Here is a 27,311-nt window from a genome sequence, read left to right as displayed (position 1 = left end):
ATATGCTAGATCTAGCCCGAAACAAGCTAAACTGGCAACACATTCAGCTGCGAGACGACATGGACGAATCCGTAAGTGCCAAACAAATGTAAAAAACAAATAAATATTTTGTTTATTGTAAGCGCTGGGGCGGGGACTTTTGAGATTTCGTGTTGACACGCCCGCCCAGAGTGATTGCAGGCAAATCGAGTTCAATTGACCGCAAAAGTGCCTCCGAAACGCCAACAAGAAGCGTTTACCGAAATTTTACGTGCGTGTTTTCAACCTGTATTCGGGTAGTAGTATGTGTGTGTTTATGTTTGTGTGCGAAGGTATTCCGCAATTGCATTTGCAATACACAATATTGGATGCAGCGGCAGTGCACAAATGTGTGTGTGTGTAGGTACGTGTTTATATCGGTTAACACGTGCCACCCCCTGCCACCCGCCGCCCTCGCGCTCCGACTCTCTCGCTCGCTCCTCCACAGGCATTCCTATGCATCACTACTGTTATCACTCCCAAAACAACAACAACACCAGCTCCAAGAGTGGGAGTTCTCAAGAGTGCGCGTGTGTGTGTGCCTATGCTTCATTAGGGAAAGTGAGTTCCGGGGCCGACGAGTGCAGTTATTGTTTCCTCTCCTTGTAACTGCTGCAAAGGGTCAAAAACCGGTTTAGTTGAAGGGAAAAACAAAGAAAACGCTTTCCCTTTTTTCTTTTTTGTTTTTTTTTTTTTTTGTTTTTTCTTTGCTAAGCCGGTCAATTTAGCATTGCACAAATCTTTGTTCCCAATCCCACTGCCACACACACACACATCAGAACACTAGCAGTCGAGAAGCTGCTCACAGACACACACTCACTCAAGTACACAGCTGATGGCGCGAGTTCATTGTTTGCTTAATCACTGCGGGCGGGCGAGAGAGTGATAGAATGAACAGAGGTGGGTAGGAAGGAGTGAGTAAGAGAGAGAGGCGTAAAGCGATATTGAACACAACTTTGTGAAATATTTTTAAAAATTAAAAGGTTATATTAAATCCCTTAAATTATTTTAAAATTTATTATAATTTCTATACTTCTTTGGCTCCAAAGAATTTTTTTAAATTACATTTTGTTATTTTAAGTGTTTTGCTGTAATCAAAATATTAGTATTTATTTTTTAAATTTTTAGTCAACCTTACAATTTTTCGACATCCCTTTACCGTCCTTTTTAAGACCCCGGACCGTTATAACAAACCGCTTGACCACCCTCCTCTAATTTATTTGAACTAGAATGAATAACAGAGTGCTAAACAGAACTTTAAATAGCAAAAACTCAAAAAACTATAAATTATTATCATTCTTCTGGGTATCTAAAATGGGCTGTTAATTTGCCGAGCCGAAAAAGACTTGACAGACAGTTCTGGTCCCTTTTAATTTTTGCTCGCCACCAAATTTTTCTAGAGTTTTTTAAATCCTGAACTTTGCCTCTGTGCAACATTGCAATATTTTCTAGATCACAGATGCCATATTTTCACAAAAATTCATATATGTATGTATTACAATTCTCAATAAATTCAATAATTTTTACTCGGAAATTTCTGTATAGATGCGAACAGTATTTCCAGTTTCATTAGTATTTTCTAGATGCCAATCGGAAGTGGCAGCTTTGTGTGTACGTATGTATATGCTTTGCTGATTATTTATTTAATTTTTGTTCTAAAGATCGATCGTAAATTTGTATTTTTCTGTGGAAATCGTTTCTGCGACTTTGGAAATTTGTTTAAAGAGAGAAAACTTTCATTCATGCTTCTCTACCTTTGGTTTTCCACGTTCGGGGGAAGGTCGAATTTGAATTTGTTTTTCCCCCAAATTTCCATTAATAGAAAAATCACGTTATTACGTTTAATAATCTCATCTTCAAGTACTGGACTTTGAATCACTCGTGATGCAATGTAGAAATTGTATTTTATTTGTATTTCTTTGCTTATGATTTTGAACTGTATATTAAAATATTCTTAATTTTTTAAATAAATAGGAATATAGACTTTTTTGCCGAGGCTGACAACCTTTGATAGTTCTTTTTTCGTATTCATTTCCCAAGGCTTGCACAATTGATTTTACTCGAACACAGGCATTTCAACTGCATATAGTAGCGTTTTTATTGTTGCAACAATTACTTGGCAACATTTGTACACGATACCCACCCCTTATCTTGAATGTGTTTTTGTCTACAAGTGAGGCTCAATGCTTAACTGAAATTGCTCATAAAAAGGCCAATAATAGCATTTTAGCCCAGTTCAGTTGTCTGCTTCCTTGAGCGAAGTTTTGTTCTTATTTCACTTGAGCTTGGGGAGTCCTGTTGAATATTTAAAATTGTTTAGACATTAAACTTGAATGAAGAAAGATGTAATGCTTATGATCTATGTAGGTACTTAGCCTTCAGAAACCCTTAAATAATTAATAATCATTTTTCTTTAAATAGATCTAAACCGTATACAGATTCTAGAGTTAAGTGTACTTCATTCCTTCTACCACCATCATTGGCCCGTCCAAGGCAACTAGGATTTATTATTATTGTATCCTTGAGATGGGATTTTGAACCCGGACACAGAGTGCAATAACCCATGGCGGCGGCAAAAGGACTTTTGTGGATGACATAAGGGGATTTGGGGGAAAATAATGTATATATATAGTCGGGACTAAAGGTGTGGCAGCCTGTTGATACATATATGTATGCCTGTTTTTGATTTCGTTTGCTCAGCCAGCCGGGCGACTGACTCGGCATCCTCATTTGCGTTGATTAAGCCGCGAGGGCAGCCGCCACAATAACTTTCATTAAAAACGAAAAGCGGAGAATAAAAATAAACTGAAAAAAAATCGTTGTGCAACGCCGCAACGTATGTGTCTGTGTGTTTGTGTGTGTGTGTTTCTCGCGGAAATGGGTCAAACCCATTGGCTCTCCTCTTATCACCCGCCGCACAGGCCACAAACGGCAAAAGTAGAACAACCACAACCCCAACCCGCCCAAACTGAACCGAAATCAAAACTGAAACTGGAACGGGAGGGAGCTAGGAGATACACTGCTAGGCCCTGAGCGCCTTGAGCACATAGCAAAAATATATATCAAAAATAGGCAAACAGGCTAAATAATTATAAGGGGAAAGAGCACATTCCCATAAGCAAAACATTTGAAATCCTAAATGGTGTACGTCCCCCTAGTTTTCTGGAGTTTTTTATTCCTTACCACAACAGTCCTTTTAGTGAGATTAATAACCAGAGGTTATTCTCCAGAACCCCCTAGGTCACACTGCACACATCGTAAAGCTCTAAAAATCTAGTGATAATACTTGAAAACTTTATAATGCATCTGGGAAAAATGCAATTGCGTAGTTTACCCGTAAATACAGTATATGAAGGTGATTTTCCGTAAATTAATGGCATATAAAGGTGCGAATCTGAATGTTTAATAATATTTCATTGATGTATAAAATGCACAGAGTAGTTTTTGGTTCTTCTGTTTACGATCAGAAAAAAAACTTATAAAATACATATTCCTAAAGTGTTTTTAAAATAATTTATTTCTTTTTATTATTTTTTGTTGCTATTATTTTTGGTACAATCTTGTAGGAATTTACCACTTATTTTTTACTTTTAAGGATAAAATATGGTTTAATCCGTCAATAGCAAACAGAGACGTGAAAATCCATGTATTAATCTTTATTTTAAGGTTGCTATTTATGTACAACAAGTCAGTATTCTGTTTTATATATCTAAAAAATTTTATTTAATAGTGGTCGGGATTCCTGTTCTTATTTTTATTACGATTTCTCCATTTACTGACGCATAATTGGGAATTATTTCGATTACACCAATGGGGCGGTGAATGTGGCAAAAGCTAGTTAGGGGCTAGAGAAGAAGAGAGGGAGCAGCTAGGGCATTGTGTTTCGCTTTTTGTGTTGTGCCTCTGCTGCTGCTGCTGCTGCTGCTATGGCAATCTCTTGCGGGTTGTTGAACTCCCATACAGACTCCCATGTGACCGGGCGAGTGGCTCTCGGCGAGTCTTCTTGCTTCTCTCCGTCTTGCTGGCAGTTTATTCTGTGATTCCGAATCCAAATCTGCCGGCGATGTGCCGCCTCGCCTCTGAGCTTTAGATGCCTGGCGTGGATTGGTGGCGACGTGGGCTTCCGCAATGATTTCTTTTCAAGCAGCGTTGGTACAGTGAATAATAGATAAATGATCACATACGAAAATAAACAAACTATTTCACTACAAAATTATTGTTTTTTCTTAAACGAAAGGTCAAAAGACCTTTCGAAATAAAAAAAAAAACTATTATATTTGTATTTGTATTTATTTTGGGACTGTCAACTGTACAACTTTTATCGGTAATATTCTTGCTAAGCTTTTGGTGTATCTCCTCTCTTTCTCTACTTCTTTTTCTGCCAGTTCTTCGGTTTTCTTTCGATATATTACTTACTTTACTACTGTAGTGTTGTTGGCTTTTCTCTATATAAAAAATAGTTTCTAATGCGAGAGGTCCCATTGTCTGAGTCTCCATTTCCGCTGTTCTTGTTCTTGTAACCACCATTCTCCACCATCTACATCTACATCTCCATCTCCTAACTTCTTATTCACTGTGTCGTGCTCAAGTCTTCATTGCGATATTTTGCTCAATTGCATTTGGACCACGGCCTGACAATGACATGTGTCCCCATCATTCATCTCCCAACTTTCCGACTTGGGAACTTGCCTTGATCCCATCCTCAACACTTTTGAATTTCCAGGTCACACTGAGCAAAAGTTGTAATTAATAAAAATATCCAGAACTCGAAATGTACTATTTAAAATATAAAAACAAATTAATATTATAATCAATTTCTATTATAATTATATTTCTGTTCTATTTACAATAAGTTTTTATAAACCTTTCTATAGTTTCTCCAAGAGTTTTAAAATTAATATTAAAAAAATTAATTTTTTGTTAATAATAAATAAGAATAAATTTTCCATACCTAATTAATTCTGCACAATGAATATGAATGGATTTTTCAACATGTAAAAAATCAAGCACGTTAAAAAGCCAAGTTGAAAGAACTCTCGGAGGGCATTGTTGTTGCAGATTTTTTTATTTTTATTTTTTTTTTTTTGATTGGTTTGACCGATTTACATTGTGCTAAAGAAATGAGTTTTTATTTTGAGCTAGACGAAGAGGGCTAGAGATGCCTTTTCATTTGTTTGGCCTACATATGTAGGTCCCAAAAGAGAGAGAAAAAAAAAGTATATGTTTGTATGTTGCTTAGTTTCCCCCACATTTGGGGCTCCCCTTGTTCTGCCGTTTCCAGCCATTTTTTGATAATTAAAATGGCAACATTTCAGCTGTTTTGTTTTGTTTGCATTTCGCCCTAACTCTGCTGGCGTTTTCCCTCCGCTTCCTACATTTTTAGGCCTGGTCATGCCCGCTTTGGCACTCTGCCCGCTGGCTCTGTCAAAAGCATCGAAATAAAGTGGATAAGAAATTAAGTTTAATTAAGTCTACAAAAAAGAAAAGAGTAAAAACTTTGTAGACATGCCAAGAAGTAGGCAGTTTTACTATAGGTTGTTTTGATTCCAATATCTTTGTATTTCAAACTCAATAAATCAATTTATAACTATTTTTCTGCAAGAGTTTATATGTTTTATGCTTAAATGACATAAGATGTACATATGTGTATGTTGCCGGAGAAATGCTTTCAATTACCTAAGTCAGTCACGTTCCATGGCCAACTGAAGTAAATGTGTCGCATCATCAAAAGCCCAACCAGGCAGGTTTTTTTTTTTCTTTACTGTGATTTGGAATCCCACTGCATTGCATAATGTCCAAGTCCAAAGAAATGGTAATATACCACTAATCCCATTTGCGATCACTTTCTACGACAAAGTGGGTCAGACTGCGTCTAATTTGTAGATCAAACTAGTTTTGAGGGCCACAAAATACAGTCAAACTTCTTTAACTAAAACAACAAAAAACTTAAATTTTTCTTAAAATAAAAGGGGTGTAGTGTATTAAATATTTGTTTAGCCTTTAGTTCGGAATCTTAGTTTTATAATTTGATTTGCGGAGTTAAGACTGTATCAATAAGTATTCAGATCGATTTATATATGTATATAAGAGCAGACAAATAAACGTAAGTGTGTTTAAGCTGTGGTGGTGATTTCTTTTCGATGCGGATTTGTGTATGAAACGCATTGAAAAGAAAGTTTTGTAGCCAATAACAACAATGGAAATAATAATAATAACAACAGACATACGCGTGATGCTTGGTAGCTTGTGTCTTGTCTCAATGTCACGCCCCCTGGGAAAGGGGAAAGAGGCTAAGCCAGGGACAGTCTTAAGCGAGCGTTTTGTTCAAATAATCGAGAGTCGGGCGCACCGCAAGAAAGCGTAATAATAATAAAAAATAATAACAATAATCATGCGCAAATGGTAGAAAACAAAGCAACACCAGCTCATACAATGTGAGCCGTCGCGACGTTTGTATGTACCAGAAGCAAGTGAAATTTATCCATCCAGCGAACGACACACTCGAAACTCTAGCGAAATTTCTTAACACTTTCATAAGAAGTCATAAGCGAGTGCCGCAGACGCCGTCCAACAAAGTTTAATTCAATTAAGCACATAAGCCGCTCGACGAGCCGTGCCTTTTTGGGTATTAAGACAATTTAACTTTTTTTTAATATTTTTTTTTGCTATTTTCTTAAAAATGTTTTATTGTTTTATCAAAAGTCTTTGTGAGTATCCAGCCAAAAAATGTAAATCTGTTGTCTTTAATTTATTTAAAAGTCAAAAACTAACTGTCAGTTTGTAAAATTTTAATAGTTCGGATAACATACAAGTAGAACCCCAATTTGCTTAAGAAAATTGATCAAGTATTGTTTTTCGATGAATCATCATCAGGGATTTTAACCACCGGTCCTTGGTGGTTTTTTAAATTATGATTTCAAGTTATTAAATTAAATTTCAAGCTTCGGAAGCTCCACAGTACTTGCTGGCGATTAACAGACCCCACTGTTAATGGGCATCCTTTTAACATGATCTCTCGCTCTCTCCAGCTCTCAAGCTTTGGGGCTGACATTGAACTGTGTCAGTGGCAGCAACGCACTATGGGGCAAACGATCACTTTTTCTTGTCAAAATCCAAAAGTCGTTCAAAGAAGTTCTGTTTATTTTTCTGCCTTATGTGTAAATAAAAATTTTGTTAAAATAAAGAGTAGAGTTACTAGTTAATGCCCAAAAAAGTTGTCGTTTGTCCCATTGTGCAATGGCAGCAGCAAAAACAACTGTCTTGCAAAGGGGCGGACCGCGCAGCCTCTTTCTCTTTCTCCCTCTTCCTTCTTTCTTTTCCGACGTGCGCTTGCGCAGCCACAGCCACTCTGTTCTGCTCTGTCGGCGCGGGCAGAGCGTTCGCTGCACTGTTGATGGCCGTTCGCCGTTTGCCGTTGTGTTCGCCGCGCGGCGAGCCGTTCATTGTTTGTTGTCAGTCGCGTTCATCTCATCCCATCTCTCGCTTCGCGTCTTTCTGTGATGGAATTTATTAATGCTAGTTCATAGTTATTATTTATTTGTTTTTGTGTGTGCGTTGTTCGTGAGTGTGCAAAAAATGACCCAAAATGCAGGAAACACAATGGAATAAGGACAAGCCGGAAAATGGCTGCAACAACAATGGCTACAGCCACAAGAGCAGGAGCGAAGGGAGCAGCGGTTGTCATCAGCGTCTCTTCCTATGCATTGCCAAGGTGCGTGTGTCAGTGCCTCCTTCTCAACTGCACTGGGATTTTTACTTTCTAAGCTTTGCTTTAAAAGAATTCTCATTTTTCCTTTTGCGGCCGTCAATCTACATCATTTTTTGTTGCTGTTGCGTCTATAAATAGACTCACTTTATTAGTTTTTTGCTGCCTGTTTCTGCTCCTTTTCCTTGAAACAACAAACTCAACTTGTTGCTCGCGCTCTCCGTCTTCCCTCTCTCTGCGTATCTTCCTTTCAAGTTTTTCAAGATGTGTTCTTCTGTTGTTGTTCTTTCTTTGTTATTTTCTCCACATCTCTTTCTCGCTCTTACCTAGTTCATTAGCATCGAACAAAGAGCTCTTCAAAGTTGAATTCCCACCTGGAAAATGGAAAGAAAGAAAGACTTACTGGAAAGAAACACAAACTTTATTTTATCTCATCTCAGATGCTGTGTGTTTGTTTGTGTTTTGGCTTTACGGCGAGAAAAACGACAGCCTTAGCCAGTTGGTATCTTATCAGATCAACCATTAAATAAAAGCCTTACACTTCATTAAAAAAAAAACAGGCTAAAACACACTAAAAGGGATTAAAAATACCTAGAAAGCTTAAGGTTTATCAAGCCAACAATCACATAAAATACACTTTAAAAATGTTGAACTAAAATCCAGTTAAGGAATTCTTTATACAGTTGAAAACTAAATAATCAAGCAAAAAAACTCTTTGAAGAATTACGAATTGATTTTAAAAAATAATTCCAAATTCAACCAATTTTCAGTAAAAAAAAGTTGGATGTTTAATTTATGCTAAAAAAAAGTGTTCATTTTTATATTTTTGTACTTATGACTCCAGGGTATGCCCTGGTTAGTATCACCTATGACTTCCCCTAGCATATGGTAAAAGATACATATGTACATATTTTCGAATTTCATAGCTACTTCTGCTGGAGTATATAATCATGTTTCACAGCTGGTTTCTTTTGTGTGTTTCGGGTCGTATTTCTTCTGCTGGCCAAGTTCCGTTTGGAGCTCGAAGCGGATTCGGATTCCGACCATATGTAACACATCCCAAGCACTGGCATCAATTCGCATGCAAATGAAATTTCGCCGCCGCTTCTTCGTCTTTGTTGGCTTTGCATTTCACCTAAAAGCTTTTCTTCTCATATGCAAATGGGCGTGGCAATGGGGGCTATTGGGATAAACAATGAAAATAAACCGTTTGTCAAGCTTATGATTATGTGGATATTCTTGAGCGAATAAAAATAAATCTTTGAACTTGTGGTTCATTTTCGTTCGGAGACAAACAATTAGGTTTTTTAAAACTATTTGAATTGAAGTTGGAGAACTTTAGTCGGAAAAAATGGTTCTTTTTGTTCTCGTGCACAGAGACCACTGTCTGGCTCCTTCGTCCCCCTTGTACTGCACCCCTTTACCTCTAAAAAAAAAAAAAACAATTCGCGACTGCGCATTCAGCGGAAGCATCATGAGAATTCACCGCACAGAGCAAGTATTTCGAATTTAGTGCGAAAATGTAAAAGGAAGTCACTCGACCCTCCCAGAAACCCCTCCACTGTGTGTTTCCTGCTCTGAAACTGTGGAGTATTCTCAGACAACAATCTGTCAGCAATATCCTGCATCCTGTGAAAGGAAATTGTTGGAATAATATGAATAATGGCGACTAGCCCTACCGTTGTGGAGGTGTTGTCGAGAAAAAGAGGATAAAAGGTTGTAAAGGTTAGGATGAAACGTTATTTTCGCAACTTTAAAATAGTAATTCGGTGTAATATGATTATAAAGGTAACTGGAAAACCTTGTAGATTGCTATGAACACTATGTAATTATGATTTCAAAGTACGTTTATTGAACTATCTAGTTATCAATGTTAACAGAAGAAGTCTATATGCTTTCCTTGTCTTTCTCCAAGCAAATCTGTTTGTCTCTGAGATTTCCAATCACTGTTCGTTGGTTGTTTTTATTTTGTTGTATTTTTTCTTTAGAACCATCAGCAACTCTGGTGGCGGCTTTCATGCTCAGCGTCCGTTAAAGTCTTCTCTCCAAAGATCTGAGACTCTGATTTACTAGTAACTTATACTAAGCCCCCGGAGCTTAGTTTTACAGTTCCGAACAGTAGAACCGAACCGATCTATGCCGCCGATCCGAACGGAACGAAATGGAACCGCTTTTGCCATGTCTGTCGCTGTTACTTTGCATGCAAACAGTTAGGCATAAGACCGGCAGCAGCGTTGCCTTACTTGTTGCTCTATTTACTGGCTGTCGGGGCCAAGAGAGTTACGTTAATAACCACAACCATAACCATAACCAGAACCCAAACCGAAACCGGAAGTGAGTGTGCTCCACCTTCCGCTTTCTGCCATATTTCCTCTCTTTCTCTAAAGCTTAGCTAATTGGAAAATCATTTTGTGTTAAACCCACAACACTTTAGGATTTAAACAATATTTTAAATATTTTTCTCACATCATCTCGAAAAGATGGATAAACCTTTTTATATTTGATTGATGGAGATATTTACGTGGAAAAGATTTATCTATATGAATCCATACCCCTCTACATATTCGTCATCATATGATCAATTCCACTGAAGTTAGTCACTATACAGAGCATACGAGACTCTCTCCTCCAACGAATACCTACCTTTTGGATTTCCAGTCCAGTCCCGACTCCTACCTCCTCCCCGCAGAAGTGAAAGTAGCGCCCGTGGTGCCATTAGCGAGTATCTAAAATTAGACAAGACTCTGTGACCTGTTGGCCTAGGCCAGCGATAAGCAACAACTACATGCTGCCAACGAGCCGCAGACCCAGTTCCACTCAACAAGTGTGACTGCTTGCTCCCCACACGCTCGCACGTGTGTATATCTGTCTGCCTTACCTGGTGCGTCTGCTTTTGTGTAGCGCACCGGTCCTGTGGCGCAATGGATAACGCGTCTGACTACGGATCAGAAGATTCCAGGTTCGACTCCTGGCAGGATCGAATTTTTTTTTGTGTTTTTATTTTGTTTAATATAGTTTACGACAAGGTTTTACAAAGATTGAAATAGGTTCTAATGTCGGTTTATGAACCCCTCGATCTTGGAGACTTTAAGAACCATCTCAATTTCATAGTATATTTTGGCCACAGAAAGTAAATATATATAAAAATTAAATACCGATTGGATAAGAAAATATTAGTTAAATATTTAATATGTGTTTGTAATTTTATATATATATTTTTTTAATGTTAAAGTTGGCTTTATTTTAGCTTTTTATTCACTCGAGTTAATTCCGGCTTAATGTGAGCAAATAAATAAAGCATGTTTTTATTTTTCTTGTGTGTTTTTTTAAAATATTTTTTCTTATCTCGGTTTTTTACTTTTTCTTTATATTTATTATGTCACAAGGCAACGAACGGTTATTTCTCTTTGAGCCATTAAGCCCCTGTCCCAGACTCCGGGATGATAATGTATTCGTAGAAAGAGCCAGGTAAACGAACATGTTCATAAATAAGATGACGCATCGCATCGCTCACCTCTTATTTGGACTTGGCATCATCCAAATCAGCTTCGGAGGAGTCCCTGCGTTTGTACAGTGGGGCAAAGTTAATGTTATAAAAAAAAAAAAAACAAGAAAGAAAACTACCTACGGATTGTTATAAAACATATTTAATTTTTCAAGAATTTTTGACAATTCCGTAATGTTAAGCGTGAAATTGCAGTTTTGCTGGAACGTGACAAATTCATGCTAATTGATAGACTCTGGTTCACTGAATGGGAACTTCTGCGAATTTTACGAGATAATAAGCACGAGTTCCCACGAATACGATTCAATCGATAAGTTATACAGAATTTTTTTTTGTTTTGTTTAGAGTCTTATCAAACACAATCGTTATCGTCGGTCTGTCCCACTGTGCAAAAGGGTGACATATGGTGGCGGAGGCAACTCCCGCATGACTCAAATTGTTGGTATGCCGCCTCCGACGCCGCCTGCGTCTCTGCTTCCGAGAAAACGCTGCTCAAAATGTTCGCTACTGCTGCAGTTCGTTAACCGCAGCAGCGCTTCGGCTTCGGCAGCGGCTAGAGCACTGAACGAAAAAGTGTCAATTTGAAATTTTAGGATTATGTTTCCACTTTAAAGTCATATTTAAAGTGGTGTTGTTCATCACACCATTTAAGATTTTAAGATATGTACATTCATAGTTCTTGAATTGGAATATTCTTTTAAATATCAAACAATACCACTTGTTGGCTTTATCATAGTACAAAAACAGCAAATACATTTAAATGTAAGAGTTAGAAGTTGATAAAATGACATCAAAAAGGCATAAAATGTCTCCAAAAGTATACAATGTTACATATTGCTCAACGGTTCGTAGAACCAGGGTTATTTCTGGTGCAATTCCACTCCCTTATTGTGTCTTATCATTCACGTTTTTCTAAGTGTACCTCTGATATCAGTCTACGCCAACGTCGGCAACAGCGCTGCCGCCTTCCGCTCTGCCTGGCGATCGAACCGAAGCTCTCTGTCGCGATTGCAATTTTCAGTAGACAAGAAACCTCGGAGGCAACGGGTCGCGTTAAAGGGAAGGGTGGGCCCTGTAGTCATCTGCATGCAGGATACACTCTATTATATACACATGTAAACCGAGTATATCGATCGTTAACCAAAAGTGACTAAAACTAAACTAAAAGTGTGAGACCATGGTTCATCTGTATCAGCGGCGTCGAAGAAGCGAACAGGTGGGGTTTTTTTTTTTGGTGTGTTACCACCTTTAATCGGTTCTCTTCTGTTCCATGTGTGTGTGTTTTGAGTTCGTGCCTGGCGTTTTGGATTGTTTAATTAGTTGGCGGCACACAGAAAATTACTTGAATTGAGCTCTGAATATGGCTAAATGGAATTTGTACCTGGTGGTGGTATTGGTGTTAACTTCGACCGGATATAAATAGCAAAAGAACCGCTTAGGGCGTCGAACAGAAATTATGAAAATAATCATACAATAATGACGAGTCGATTTAATTAAGCGTAATAATACTTTCATTTCGTTGATCCGACACTTTAAAGCCTCTCGCATTGCACATTAACCTTGAATGGGAATGGGTCAGCCAGCGTCGATTAACGTGACCCATTAACCCGCTGAAGAATAAATAAAACTTGCACTTTTTTTTTGGGAATTAACATGAGTGTACGTTGTTATACCCTAGAAACTCATATGAATATGGGGTTCATTTGCTGACATTCGAGTGAGATAAGTGGTAAAAAGTACATGCATACATACGTATATTAATAATGATGTGATCATGGGCGTCAGCTTCTATTAACTGGGAACTAAAAATGATCAGCCACTATGATTAATTGTACAGCATCACGAAGTTTATTCGTGAGAACGCAACGTTTGCATCATCACAACACTCTAGCCATAAACCATTCGACTTTACTATCAGCCTGGTCTGAACTAGTTCCGCCGGACCATAAACTCTGTGGCTTTATTGATCAGCTGCAAGCTAACTCCTATGACCATGCATCAAATGGTAAATGGGAAATGGTTGAGCGGAAACCAGTTGACCACTTGATGTGGGTCAGAGTCACAGAGTGTCACTAGAATTCCATAATTTAAGCATTTGTCGATAAATTCACTTGGTTATGTTCAAACTCTACCAGTTACGCAGCATATCTTTCGCAATGAGACTTGTCTTCTGAGAGAAAACTTACCAAATAGTTTGGAATATATGAAATCTTTTGAATCTCTCAAACAACTTAACAATTAATTCCCTCGTTCAATTGTCTTTTGCAGGCTGTGAAGCAATTCATTGATCTCTGCAACGACCTAGGTGCAAACTGCAGCCCGGCAGCAACCACAGCGACAGCGACAACCACGAATACATCTCCAGCGGCCTCAGCCTGCTCCTCCACCACCAGCAGCACGCACAACTTGATAACAGGTGGCGCGCCACAGGCGCAGCTTCAGGTGCAATCTTCAACGGCAACATCAGGATGCGGTGGCGGTGGAGGAGCCTCGCTCGAGCGACGCCCCATTTCGCATACGACAGCCGTCAAGTTTCTTAACGCCCGCAAGTTTGATGTCGAGCGAGCGGTGTCATTGTACGTGCAGCATGAACAGATCCGGCAAAAGGAGTCCCTCGACACCATTAATCCCGATGTGGAGCCACTGCTATCCGAGCTGAAAACCAGCAAGTTCACGATCCTGGTGAGTCTGTGATGGGTTTCCTCTTATGTATTCCCTTTAGTAACTTTGCAACTATCTGCTTTCCAGCCTGCTCGCACATCCAGTGGCGCTGCCATTGCCCTGTTCACCGCCAGTCGCCACAGTCCGCTGAGCGTTTCGCACAAGACCACGCTGCAGGGCATTGTCTACCAGCTGGACAGTGCGCTTCAGGACACGGAGACGCAACGTGCCGGTCTTGTTTTCATCTACGACATGAGCGGGTCCAAGTATTCCAACTTTGACTATGACCTCTCCCAGAAGATTCTTACGCTGCTCAAGGTAAGTTTTTGGATTCCGCATTGTTCGGCATACTTTTAGGCAGGCAAAGAGAAGAAGTTGCAAAAAGAGGTTGACGTTGAGTAAGCAAAATCTTAATAAACTACATTTTTCATAAACTTAATATAAGTTGAAAGGATTTTATTCAATTAAATAGTTTCTCAACCGAAATTACCAACTTTAAATGGATGTAATTATTGATTAATTGTGAGACATTGTTACACAAAGTTACCTCACTAATGAAACTAATGTTTTTGGGGTACGCCCCCCCCCCCCCCCCCCCCCTCATTTCCGGCTCTTGGCAACGTCAACTCGAGTCAAAAGTCAACAACGGAACCCACAATCCCAGCTTGCCCCATAAAGGCACGAAGCGTGGCATGGTCTCAGAAATTAAAATATTAAAAATACCTCTAGTAAAGCTTACAACAAATATTTTCATTCATGCCATGTGTGTGGGGTTTTTTTTTTGTATATTTTCTGTCGTATCTGATTCTTCGTATCCGAATATCTATGCCAAGTGGCCTGTGGAATTGCTGAAAATGTCTTCAAGCTGAAAATTTCTGTTTCGTTTCGTTGACTTTTCATGTCATCCATTAAATTTTTAAGTTAATTTTCGTTTTTATTGAAGAATTTGTAATATTAAAAGAATAGTTTGCCCAATTTGTAGGGGATCAAATGTAGTCAAAGTAGAATGAAAATGGAATGTATTTAGCGGAATCGATCTAGCTATGCCTTTGTAGTTTTCGAAAGCTATTTATTTAAGCTACTTTACTCAGAATAATTTGTTTTTGACACTTCAAACAATTCATTTATGTTAGGGATCTGCATAAAAAAACTTTAAAAAATACTCACGTTTATGGGTAACAATTATATTTAATTTTATCTACTTTACCTTATTTGTCTACATAATCTTCCAACTTTAAAATACAGATAAGGTAACAAAATAAAAAAAATATAACACTGAAAAGGTCATAAAATATATAGCTTAAAGGTTACCATTCTGGTAATTTCAATTTTTAATATTGTCATTAAAGAAAAAACTCCAAAATCAATGCTACTCTTCTGAACCAGACTGTGTTTACACCAATGTACATATATCTATGTATATTATGACTTCATACATACTTATTCCATACATATTTATTCCATTCTACCTAAATCAAAACGCACAAAATAAAGTTAACAATGAAAACGATTTGGCGTGGGCGCTCGCTTGTCGCTCTTCCCTCGCAAACGCGAAAACGCCACTGGTCAGAGAGACAGAAAGATGAGGGCCAGAGGAAGAGGGAGAAGAAAAGAAACCAAGAGGAAGTGCCGGAGAATGAGAGAGTACGCAATAAGCGTTCTCTCTTTTGGCGCGTGTCTCTGTCTATTCGTATTATTTTGTACACTTTTTTCTGGAAAGTATTATGAACTACGTCTTTGAGTTTGTGACAGAAACTAGAAGAACACTTCATTGTTGTTATTATAAAACTTGCCATAAAATACTACCTTTTAGGGTTAAGTTTACCCTCCCTGTCAAAGTTTTTCGATCAGATAAAGTATTGGTTAATAAAATTTGGTTTGACAGCATAGTTAACAGCTCTCTGTTTTTTTTTTTTTTTTTTTTTTTTGAAACATTTTATCAGTCTAGGAAATCAATTTGCTTTACGATAAGCTTATCTGGTAACTATCTTTTCCGGACAGATAGCTAACAGGCACTTGGTCAGTGAGAGTAGAAGCCGGCCCTAGGTCAGTATGTCTAATCTCTCTTTATTTTATTGAATCAGCGAGATAAGATTTGGCGTGGGCGTTTGATGAACAATAGATGAGCAGTGATTCAATAAAAATTACGAGGGAAAACGGCAAATCTGACATGTACCTGGTTGCGTATGCGCAATATTTCGGGGCCAACACGCATACGCCGTGTTGTCGCAATGAAATGTGAAGCCCAAGTGAAGAGATCGGCAATACACACACTCACAACACTCGAGTAAGCGTGTGTGTGTGTGTGTGTGCGTGGAATGTGCCCACGCTTTTTCACTCTCACTTTTAGGCAGAGACAGTGGGAGAGCACAGCAGTCTTGGAGCTTTGCTCTCTCTTCGCCACTCATTGTCGCGCAGTTTGTGGCTATCTTTCGACTTTGCTTGATTAACTAATTCAGTTGACGTGTTCTAGTCGAACGTAATAGATTGTATACCGAAACGCGAAGTATGAAAAGAAAGAAAAATACTTATTTATGAAGAATATACATATTTTGAAATTCATGCCTCCATATGCGTACATATGGATATGGCAATCAATTTCTAATAGTATTCTTCCGCGCGTTTGAAAGTTTTCTTTTCGTTTTGTTTCGTTTCTTTTCTTTGATTTCGTCGGCTGCTGCACTTGGCCCAGAAACACTTGACCGAATACTGATTGACAGCGGATAATTTGCTAGTATTTATAGATCGCAGTAAAATTAGATATAGGCAGGGGAAAATCATTGGGAAAGCCGAATGCGGCGCAGTTCATTCATTGCTGCTCAGTTGGCTTGGTTTTGTGTTATTTTTACAACGTGCTTTTCGTTTCCTCAGCCATTCGGCATTGACGCAAATATGTGTTTAGCTTTGGCTTTGGCCCAGACCTCCAGAGAGGGACCATATGTACAAGACAGTCGGATTTTTGCCTCTAAAGAGTCTTAAATCCAATCTCTACAAGAGATGAGAAATGCGACATGAAAGATCAATTGAATTTTGGACGTGGAGTTAAGCGTTTCCGCATTGCAAAGACCGATTGTTCTGGAAAAATTGTATGGGTTGTAAAATTTATAGTTTCGCTCCACTCTTTCTGGTTTCTTTGAATAATGTAAAATTCAATTTATTTAATATTAAAATTTAAATTATTGATGTAATTAAGAAAAATTAAATTTCATTAAATTATTTGTTTAAAATTTTGGAATTCAGAGAAAATTTATGAAATGAAAATATTTCTTTAAAAAATAAGTGTATTAAAAGATTTAGGTATTAATACGTACCATAGATTCACAAAGTTTGTGTATATTTTCGATTACAAATTTTATATAATTTGTTTAAATAAAGTCAGAGGTTTTCCTTATTTAGATTCTACCTATTATTCCAATTGTATGCCATGTCAAGAAGCATTCATATTTTTGTAATCGATAGATTAATATTATTAATCGTTCAATAAATATTTTAAGTAATATTTTTGTAATTAAAGTCTCATCCAATGGCATGCCACTCGCTGCTTCGTTCATTGAGTTGGCAGCCCTGTTTGGCAACTTTTAAACCACCCCCTCAATCGATAGCTGCATTAAATGCAACCTTGCAGTCGCCAACCACCCTTAGCAACACTCTCTCTCTCTCACGCCCTCTCTCCCCTGTGGCCCATTCGCCAACCCCCTAGCACTCTCTTTCGCTCACCCAAAGCAACCCCCTAAGGTTCACCTGGCCTGCCGGAGAGAGAGCGGCGGCACTCTCTCTGTGTCCGGCGGTGGTGGTGGTGGCAAAACAGAGAGCGCGTGCGCCGAGAACGCAGCCGCTAAATAGAAAAAAAGAGACAAAAAAAAAAACGGAAAACGAATCGAAAAAAATAAAATAAAGCAGCGGCAGCAGTCAGACGTAGTTCAGCTTTCCACGACGACGCGCAACAAACAAAAATACATAGGGAAAAGCGAACGAAAAACCAAATGAAACGCAGAGACAACACTTGGTCGATGGAAAAGTACAAAATCAAAAGCCAGAAGGCAGAAAATAACGTTGGCGAATATATTGTCGCCAGATAAAAACATTTTTTCCCAAGTGCAAAAGAAAAAGTTGAAAACTCTCGATACGTCCGAGTGCTCGTATGTGTGTGTGTGTGTATCTAAAATCTGCTTCAGTTTGTTGAATGCTAAACGCACGTTGCAGCAGCAACAAATTCGTAATTCGCAAATCCTAAGTCCAGCATAAAGATACAGATACAGATACAGAGGAGGTATCTACAAGTGCAGCAGAATCCAAACGGAACAAAAACGGAAACCGAAAGCCGAAAACGAAACCGAAACCGAAATCCCTTAATCGAAACATAAAAAGCGTGTAGTTTTCGTTGTTGTTTTTTATTTTTTTAACCCCAACCCTTGTGTCTGTTTACCCTCTCAAAAAAAAAAAAAAAAAAAAAAGAAATACATATATTTAGATATGTATATAAAAGATAGAATGCATTCATCACATTGTGTAATGTGACAAATCGCCAAGAGGCAACAAAGCAAACAAAAAGTTATGTAAATTGTTCAATTGAAAGTGCACGCAATTAGCATTTAATTGTGCGAAGCAAACTATATATATATATTACAATAAAAAATCTGAATAATTAGATAGCGGCGGCTGGGCTTGCGGCAACAATAGCAACAACGCGGCAACCAGCAAAAACAACAACAACAACAATCTATTACAACGCCAACGCGCTCAGGTACTTGATACAGATACAGATAAAGATACAGATACATATGTACTCGGATATGAACAGATATATATATATATTTATATGTATTATTATGGACAGACACTCGTCGCCCCCTGACTGATATGTGTAAAGACCTCGCCAAAAACCATTTCTATTTAAATTGTGAATTGTGTTGTTTTTATTTCTATTTCTTTTTTTTTTTCTTATTTGTCTTTTGTTTTCAAGGAAATATATGCATGTACACATGTGTGTTATGTTTTCTTTTTTGTTTTTAAGATTTATAGTTTTGATTTTTTGTCTATAATTCCATTAGCTGGGCTTTTACAGTGATTCACTGCGTGTCTATATTGTTATTAATCTGGCGGATTGAGCCGTTGTTGTTCAATTAGCTAATGTCGCCTCGAAGTAGGTCAGCTAATTGGGTTATAGCCAGGCTATGCTGGCAGGCGGCAGCTAACAGGGGATAGGAATATTCAAATTGGGTCCCCTATCTGAACAAGTGATAAATTTCTACGATTTAAATTAAAGAGATATTTCTTATAAATATTGAGAAAAAATCAGCTTTAACTTTAACCCATTTAATTCAAGTTTTATGGATATATATACATGTATATCTTAAGGTTCTTGGTCGACCATCAACGGCAGGTGATATGCCCCGACTTTTGTTTTCTTTGCTCGCTCGCTCACCTGCCCTACCCCGGTGGTTTCTTTGGCAAGACAATACAACAAAGGCTGTCAGCCACAGCAGAGCTTGACAAGAATCAACAACAATATGCCAATAATACAAAGTTGAGATGTGGAAGTAAGTCGCGTAGACAAGGTGGAGGAGCAAGTGGAGGCAATCAAACGCAGCTGTTGGCGTTGGTTCATTTTTTTTTTTTTTATTTCTATGCTGCTTACCTTTTGATTTATATCCCTCAATGCCTGACAACAACCCCCACATTTGTACAGTGAGTATCAGAACTTTTAATACGAAAAGATGTCTGAAATAAATACTCGATTTTATTTATTCTTTTTTGTTTAAGTATATAATTTACCGAATAGAAATGGAAAATAAATAACTGCAGTGTGTCAGCAATCTTTTAACTTACTAAATTGTTTTTCCATGACGAATGTATTATGTATTTACTGGCATCTCCGAGGGATTTCCAATTGATTGGCTTGCGGCTTTATATCATTCTGGACAAATAAGCCACGATTCGATTGGGATCTCTGGCATGTGTTTTGTGTGTGTGTGTGTGTGTGTGTGTGTTAGCCGTCAGTCAATCACTGTGAAGAGCTCTCCAATTAGCATGGCTTAGACCAAGCCATCAAATATTGATTTCGATTTATGGAATATCTCCGTCTCCGATTGTTAGAAAAATTGATTTGCTTTTTTTTTTTTTGGCACTGACAAATTGTTAAACCCTTTTATTGTATTGGGAAAAAAACTATATACATATGTACATATTTAGAATCTTTTGTTTGTTAAATATTTATATGGTAAAGATCTTTAAACCATTTAATAAGTGCAACTAGAAAGTACTCCCAACGATAAATCAATTAATTGATTTTTATCTAATCGATTACCGATTAATTTTTGATTTTGTGATATCAATTGTTATATATGCCATTAAAAAGGCTAAAATTAAACAACAAATCCAGCTGCAATTGAATAATTAAAGTTGTATTTTTTATTTCTTATAAAATTAAGTTTCGATTAAATAATCGATCGTCAATTATAGTTAAAAAATTCGATTGTCTTCTCATCCACTCGCTTCACATTTGTTTGTATGTTTACATGTTCGTTTATAAATATGTATATTTCTTTCTCTTCCTCTCTATTTGGTTCTCGTCTTCGCTTTGTGCCTCTTGGTTTATCGGTTTGCCCGCTGTGCGTGCCGCTTTGGCCTTTTTTGGTCAACGCCAACGACAAATTCGTTTCATGCCCAAAACAGTCGACAAACTTAAAACGCATTACCAATTTTGGCCATGGCTAATTTCACATATTTATTTATATATTTAGTGTTTCGCCCTGCCTCCCCGAATTCCCTACCCTTCATTGTGACTGGGAAAGCAAGCGTTTGATCACCTTTCACACAAAAGTGGCCAGGATCCCATGGGGCGTATACTCGATATCTGGTTGCTACGGAAAGTTCCTTGTGTTGTTTGGCGGATATTTCATGAGAACTCGAGTGCAATTGTCTTGCATTTGAGTTATAATGTTGAGAGCAAGTCCTAAAGGTCAGACTAATTCCCCTTTTTCCTATTTTCGGATGTCTTTTTGATTGAATTTCCCGCCTGGACCGCTTGCTGGAAATTGTAATTATTGTGAAAAGCAGCGATTCCTTGTAAGAGAGCTTCCTGGAAGTCATTCAATTAATTTCAGCTTTACTGTGGCACACTTAAAACTTATTTTAGGCAATTGAAAATAAATTCGGTTGCAAGGAAAATATTTAAAACCATTTTCGTTTAACTCAATTTAAGGTTCATCAATTCTCTTTATAGCCTTTATTTATTCTGAAATGTTTACTATGTATATTTTGTGCAATTTATTACATTTTCTTTCCGTGCATGGTGGGCATTCTCCCTCTTTGTTGCTAATTTTAGATTTAGTGACGAGCGAAAATTCATTATGAACAATATATCCAATTTCTGCAGCATCCCACGCGCTTTTCCTTTGCCCCGCCAGAGTAACCAGGTTTCCCAGGTTGAGGCATCGGGGGCGGCAGGATAAAATAGCTAGCAAAACGCATGCCGAGGCACGTTAAGCTGCCCACTCGAGTCACATTCGGAGGAAAACTCCAGCGCCAGTGGCTCTCATTTCCTACCTCCGCCTCCACTTTCAGCAAGGACTTGAAGAATTTAACAAGCGCCTTGACTTGCGACCAAGTTTCATTCAACTTTAGCTGAGACTCCTTGGCCCTCAAGGCAAATAATCTGGCCAGGAACAGCAACAATAGAGACGTTCGTGATGCCACCTGCTTTGTTGTGTTTGTGGGTGTTGTGTTTGTGAATGGAACGTGTGCGTGTGTGTGGGCGTATTGGGCGGAGTTATCATGGGATTGTCTGCTATCTGGATTCTAATTCGGTGTGGGAATATCTGTGCTCTGACCCTGAAACGCCTGGCGACGTATTCAATTTGTTGCTAACCATTGCATAGCAATCAGCAGAAATCACTCAAATCTATATGTATTTCCAATTATGACTCATAAGCACCCCCCCCAAAAAAAGGTCATATGAAAAAAAAGGGGGAATGAAATTATATCGAATATATATTTATTTAGCTTTCCTGCTACTTTTAATCGTTAAAATTTCCTTGTGGCACGCACTTTGCTTATTTATTGGCCAAGTAAGAGCAACCTTGGGGGGAAAGTGGATTATTTATTGCCTTCATTGAGAATAGTTCTAGCATGAATATTTGTGAAGGTTGAAGGACATGTGATAGTGGAAATTATTGCCACCTGTTTCACGATGACTTGAAGCTGAGTTTCAGAAAGAAGTATATATATTTAAACTGAATAGTTTGCTATTTATATTACCATATTTACATTAATCATGCCTGAAGCATCTATTTAGAATCTTGCAACACTGCAGGAACAACTGTACTTTCAGTTACTCTTCATCGTTGTGCAACACTGTTAAAGCAACTGTACTTTCAGCTGACGTATTCAGGTGAATTTCATGTGCATTTATTGTGGGTGTTTTTGTGTGTGTTTTGGTATCAAAGTGAAAGTGGACAAGAAAACCCCCTGGAAATATTTAGGGGAGGGTAAATCCAAAGGCAAGAAAAAGGAGAGAAAATGATAAAGAAGTGGGGGAAATTGTTTTGTCGGGTGTGTGCGTGTGCTTTGTGATGCAATCCTTGACAGAAAAGGAAACTGATGGGAAGGACTACGAGGGAAAGGGGAACAAAGCGGCCCGATTTAATTGAAAATGTGGCCAATTAGAGATTTAACAGGAATTTATTGAGCCAAAGGCAGCAAGGAAAAGAGCAAAAACAGGATACATATATATTTTGTTTTTCGTTTTTGGGTAAACTGCGAAAAAAAAAAAACAATTTTAATTAAATTTTCCCTCAACGTAAGCGTGCTTGTATTGGTTCTGATTGTGCGTTTAATTAAAGTGCATCCACAAACTGTGTTGTTTGTGGCATTTACCACGGTTATATTGCACTTGATGAGGTTTTTTTTTCTCCTTGCCTGCCGCACTGGCTGCTGACCCTAATCTGCACTGCTGCTGCTGCACTGCCTTTTTCTTTGCCTGTTTGCTTTTGGGGCCAATAAACTAAATAATGATGTCACGGATGATATACCTATACGAATATATATACAAAATATATACATACCAGGGATGCAAGTCATTGGTAAATGAGATAATGTATACTACAGTTCAGTGGCTCTCGAAAATATTGTTATTTGGATCACAAAGTTGATTTCTTTTTAACCCTAGACGGTCATGCTTATTTTTCCTACGTTAAGGTTATGCTTCGTCGAATCGACGACGCCAATTTTAAAATAAGTATAATTGTTAAAAAACAAACAAATATTGTAAAAAAAAAATTTTACATCGTTTAATTCAACATTTTAACTGTTTAAAATTAGAAATAATAATTCATTCTCATATTAAGAATATACTTAAAAACTAAAATTAAAAAACGACCTTTTTTCGATCTTTTGTGATTTTGCGTCGTCGAATCGACGAAACATGACCGTCTAGGGTTAAATTAGTATCATACAAATTCGAGTACTAACTGAAAGTATCCTGAAGTATCTATAGGAAACACAGTTTAATCGATGATTGTGAGGAAAAGGCTTAATTTTTGAATATTTTCCACAGCCTTTTCTTTTCTCTTTTCGTCTGTAAAAAGTTTTGCAATTCACCTCTGAGTTAAGGCAAGTTTTTCCCTTATTTTTTGCTTTTACATATCTCATTCGGCCAACGACGAAAAATGCAGCAATAAAATTTCCTCAACTGGGTGAAGGTTGTTGTCGTGTGTTTCTCCCCCCAACCCACTTGTTTCCTACCAATGTGGTCGCCGTAATGCTTTTCTGTTGGTTTACTTTACCTGGCTGATTTAAAGGGTGGCTGCTTTCGCCTCTTTACCAAGCTTACTTACATAAATAAGTGTTCCGTGTCATGTTTTTTGATATAATGATCCATATAGATCAAACGACATTCTTGACTCTAATTTTGAATTTAAAATCTATAGTTTTAAGATTTTTTGTAAAGTCATTTCGCTAGTTAATTAAAAAATAACTGGAATTCATGTCAATTGCAAGTCCGTTTTCTTCAGAATGTTTCTTCCCTGGAAAACTGTGGTCCATCCAATCCTAGGAATTTCTCTGTTCACTTCTCTGGCTTCTGCCCACGCGTGGCATTTCACAATTTTCCCCCAAATGCACTGAGATGCACAGAACTGGCAACGAATTCGTGAAAGATTTTGTAAAATATTTGTGGGTGGGTGACAGAGAGAACCCAGCAGCCAAAAACGTTCGTCAATGATATTGAAAACGATAGTTTTGGCTCTAAACAATAATAAAGTTAATCACCTGTCATGAATCCGGAATCCGAATAAGATTTCGATAGCGGACCTTTTACGACATCATTATCGAATATAATCCTAAGAATTCGCTTTACTTGTCCGCTATTCGTCCGTTTGCGCGTTCGTTTTTAAGCATTTAGCGAAACGAACGCGGAAAGTCCGATTCTTTGTACGTATTTAATTTTTTTAGCGGACATTTCCGCGGATCCATCCGCACTAAGTCTGCTGGGAAAATGTCACCTCAACGAGTTGCAAATTTGTATTCACAATTGTCACGCCAGCAGATTCTGGGAAAGATGTGCGCAGTTCGAAATGAAGGCCACTCCTGGAATTGGTTCCCCCAATCAATTAGAATTGTTTGAAAACTTCCAGGAAAATTGCATGCATGCTTCAGTGAAGCGTAATTTGAATTAATTTTTAGTTTCAAGGTTTCAACAAGACTTTTAATCTGCTAGAAGAAAGAAGCTCGTTTTATTATTAGTAATATTCCCGCTTTTATGGTCTTTTTAATGGAGCCTATTTCTCGGTAGCTTGGGTTATCGTTCGTGTATAGGCCGAGGCTGTTGATATAATTAATTAGCTGTGGGACTTGTGCATACACAGATTCTGTTATCAACACTTTTGCTAACTCGAAATAAGTTTGTACTCATATTTTTTTTTAATAGAAAATAACACAATTGTTATTCTTTTCTTTACAATTACAGGGCGGCTATCCGGCGCGCCTGAAGAAAGTGTTGATCGTGACGGCGCCGTTGTGGTTCAAGGCTCCATTCAAAATCCTGCGTCTGTTTGTGCGCGAGAAGCTGCGCGAGCGAGTCTTTACCGTATCCGTGCCGCAGTTGGCACTCCACGTGCCCCGTACGGCGCTGCCCATTCATCTGGGTGGCACCCTGGAGATCAAGCACGCCACATGGTTGCTCAGCTGCCGCCAATCGATGACGAATCGTGAGGACGAGCTGGCCAACATCGTGGGTGTGGGATCGGGATCGGGATCGGGATCTGCAGCAGCAGCAGCAGCGGCGGCTAATGGCACCGAGACGGAGGCCGGATCTACGGTAATCAGCGCCGTTCACCAGCTGGGCGACAACAATACCACCGTGGTGAGCGTGGTCAGCAATGGCGTGGGCCCAGCAGGATCGCCAGGAGACGCTGGCTCAAAGCCAGCTATAAGCGGCGGCGAACCCAACGAAAACATCACAATAAATGGCCTAAGTCCCAGCCACCAGCGTCAGGTCAACGGCAGCAACAGTGTCTCCACAGCTGTCAATCCACTCAAACTCAACACGAGTGGAGTGGCGGAAAATAGCAGCAGCAGCGGCACAACCAATGCCGCTGCCACGGCCACAACCGGAGGTGGAACAGCCGGAGCGGGCATAGCGGCAACAGCCGCCGGCGGAGGTGGAACCACAACCAATGGCGGCGGTGAGTTTTGGTCAGAGAATCCCCCCAGCAGCGCCTCGTCCGGCTTCAGTGATGACGACAGTCTGGCCGGTCAGGAGGGGGATCCCAAGCCCATCGAACAGATCGTGCAAATGGTGAAGCAGCGCGGTCGCACCGGTTTGATCAAGGAGTATGCGGACATACGGAATCGAGCGCCCGAGGGCACCTTCCTCTATGCGAGGTGAGTTCATTAAATGAAAGATAAGCCTCCAAGAGAAATGATCTTTTCCAAATCCTTGACAGAATGCGACCTAATCTGACCAAGAACCGCTACACAGACGTCCTTTGCTACGATCACAGTCGAGTGGTGCTGGCACACGAAGACGGCGATGAGCCGTCCGATTATATAAATGCGAATTTCGTCGATGGCTACAAACAGAAGAATGCCTATATTTCAACTCAAGGTGAGTTGTTAGCTTCTACTTCTGCTACTCTACGTGGATCGATCATTTGAACCGTGTACTTTGCAGGTCCATTACCAAAGACATCCCCGGACTTTTGGCGCATGATCTGGGAGCAACATTGTTTAGTTATAGTGATGACAACGCGCGTGATGGAGCGCGGACGCGTGAAATGCGGCCAATACTGGGAGCCGACTGAAGATAGTTCCTTAGAGTTTGGCAACTACCATGTGCGAACAATTAGCGTTGAGTGCAATGAGGATTACACGGTTGCCTCGTTGGAGCTAAGAAACATAAAGGTAAGTGGTCGATATTTTAAATTGATAAGTGTGCTAAAAATCTTCCTTTTCTTCTCCCTTTATTTCAGACTGACGAAATCCGCAATGTGTCACATTGGCAGTTCACCAGCTGGCCGGATTACGGCGTTCCCAGTTCAGCCATGGCCATGCTGAACTTTCTGCAGAAGGTGCGCGATAAGCAGGCGGAGCTCGTCCATGCCCTCGGCGATACATGGGCGGGGCATGCTCGCGGTCCGCCCATTGTGGTGCACTGCAGTGCAGGCATTGGACGCACTGGTAAGTTAAGAGTTAATCCGCTCCAGGTGCACAGACAATTAATACAATGTTCTCTGTTCCCGTAGGCACATTTATAACTCTGGACATTTGCATATCGCGGCTGGAGGATGTGGGTACGGCGGACATACGCGGAACCGTGGAAAAGATCCGATCGCAGCGCGCCTACTCCATCCAAATGCCCGATCAGTATGTGTTCTGTCACCTGGCCCTCATCGAGTATGCATACTCGCGCGGCATGCTGCAGACCGTTGACCTAGCCGGCTTCGATGAGCGCGAACAGGACTCGGAGTAGGCGTGCGAGTAGGATTCCAAGAGGGAAACGGAAGCGGAAACGGACGACAACAAAAAAACCTTGTATACAGAATAATTTGATGTTTTTACTCTCGCAAATCGGAGCTGTAACCTTTTTTGTACTAGATGAGCGATTGTTCAGATATGATATAATGATAATCGTTGAGAACAGAGAAAGAGAAAGAGATAGAGAAAGAGAAAGAGAAAGAGAAAGAGAGAGTAGAGTAACCAATTTACGTTAATCTATTGTATTTTTTTTTTTATATATATATGTATTATTACACATACCAAGCTATAGTTTGTATAGCATCATCTATATATATATATCTATATATATATATAAACATTATTTAAATTAAATTTAAACTAAATGAAAAACAAGTAGCTAAAAATAAAGAAAGAAACAAACAAAATAAACAAAAATAAAACCAGCAGGAGAAGCTGTTAACTAGA

At 39.0% G+C, this 27,311-nt stretch overlaps 1 protein-coding gene, 1 long non-coding RNA gene and 1 other non-coding gene across 6 annotated transcripts; 2 read left to right on the top strand and 1 right to left on the bottom strand.

Annotated features, from left to right (window-relative positions):
* Ptpmeg2 (Protein tyrosine phosphatase Meg2) lies at positions 1-27,311 on the top strand. 4 transcript variants are annotated; one of them, XM_017166062.3, is made up of 8 exons: positions 1-71; positions 13,497-13,910; positions 13,977-14,207; positions 24,856-25,772; positions 25,835-25,995; positions 26,062-26,291; positions 26,360-26,567; positions 26,633-27,311. In XM_017166062.3, exons 1-8 carry the CDS (start codon positions 3-5, stop codon positions 26,857-26,859), a joined length of 2,457 nt encoding a protein of 818 aa, XP_017021551.1. In that variant the 5' UTR covers positions 1-2; the 3' UTR covers positions 26,860-27,311. The 4 variants fall into 4 exon arrangements, with proteins under 4 accessions (XP_017021551.1, XP_017021550.1, XP_017021552.1 ...); XM_017166061.3 differs by lacking the exon at positions 1-71 and adding an exon at positions 7,589-7,729; XM_017166063.3 differs by lacking the exon at positions 1-71 and adding an exon at positions 12,277-12,444.
* LOC138929071 (uncharacterized) lies at positions 7,024-16,561 on the bottom strand. Its single transcript, XR_011445496.1, has 3 exons — positions 16,066-16,561; positions 7,871-8,097; positions 7,024-7,512 (listed from the first exon to the last, which is right to left on the bottom strand). It is a non-coding gene; the product is annotated as an uncharacterized lncRNA (long non-coding RNA).
* Positions 10,631-10,703, top strand: TRNAR-ACG (transfer RNA arginine (anticodon ACG)). The gene has a single exon. It is a non-coding gene; the product is annotated as a tRNA-Arg (tRNA).

The sequence above is a fragment of the Drosophila kikkawai genome, chromosome X (assembly GCF_030179895.1).
Source record: "Drosophila kikkawai strain 14028-0561.14 chromosome X, DkikHiC1v2, whole genome shotgun sequence".
NCBI classification, from domain to species: Eukaryota; Metazoa; Arthropoda; class Insecta; order Diptera; family Drosophilidae; genus Drosophila; species Drosophila kikkawai.
Note: the sequence above shows the minus strand (reverse complement) of the source record. Positions and strands in the feature narration are given on the sequence as shown.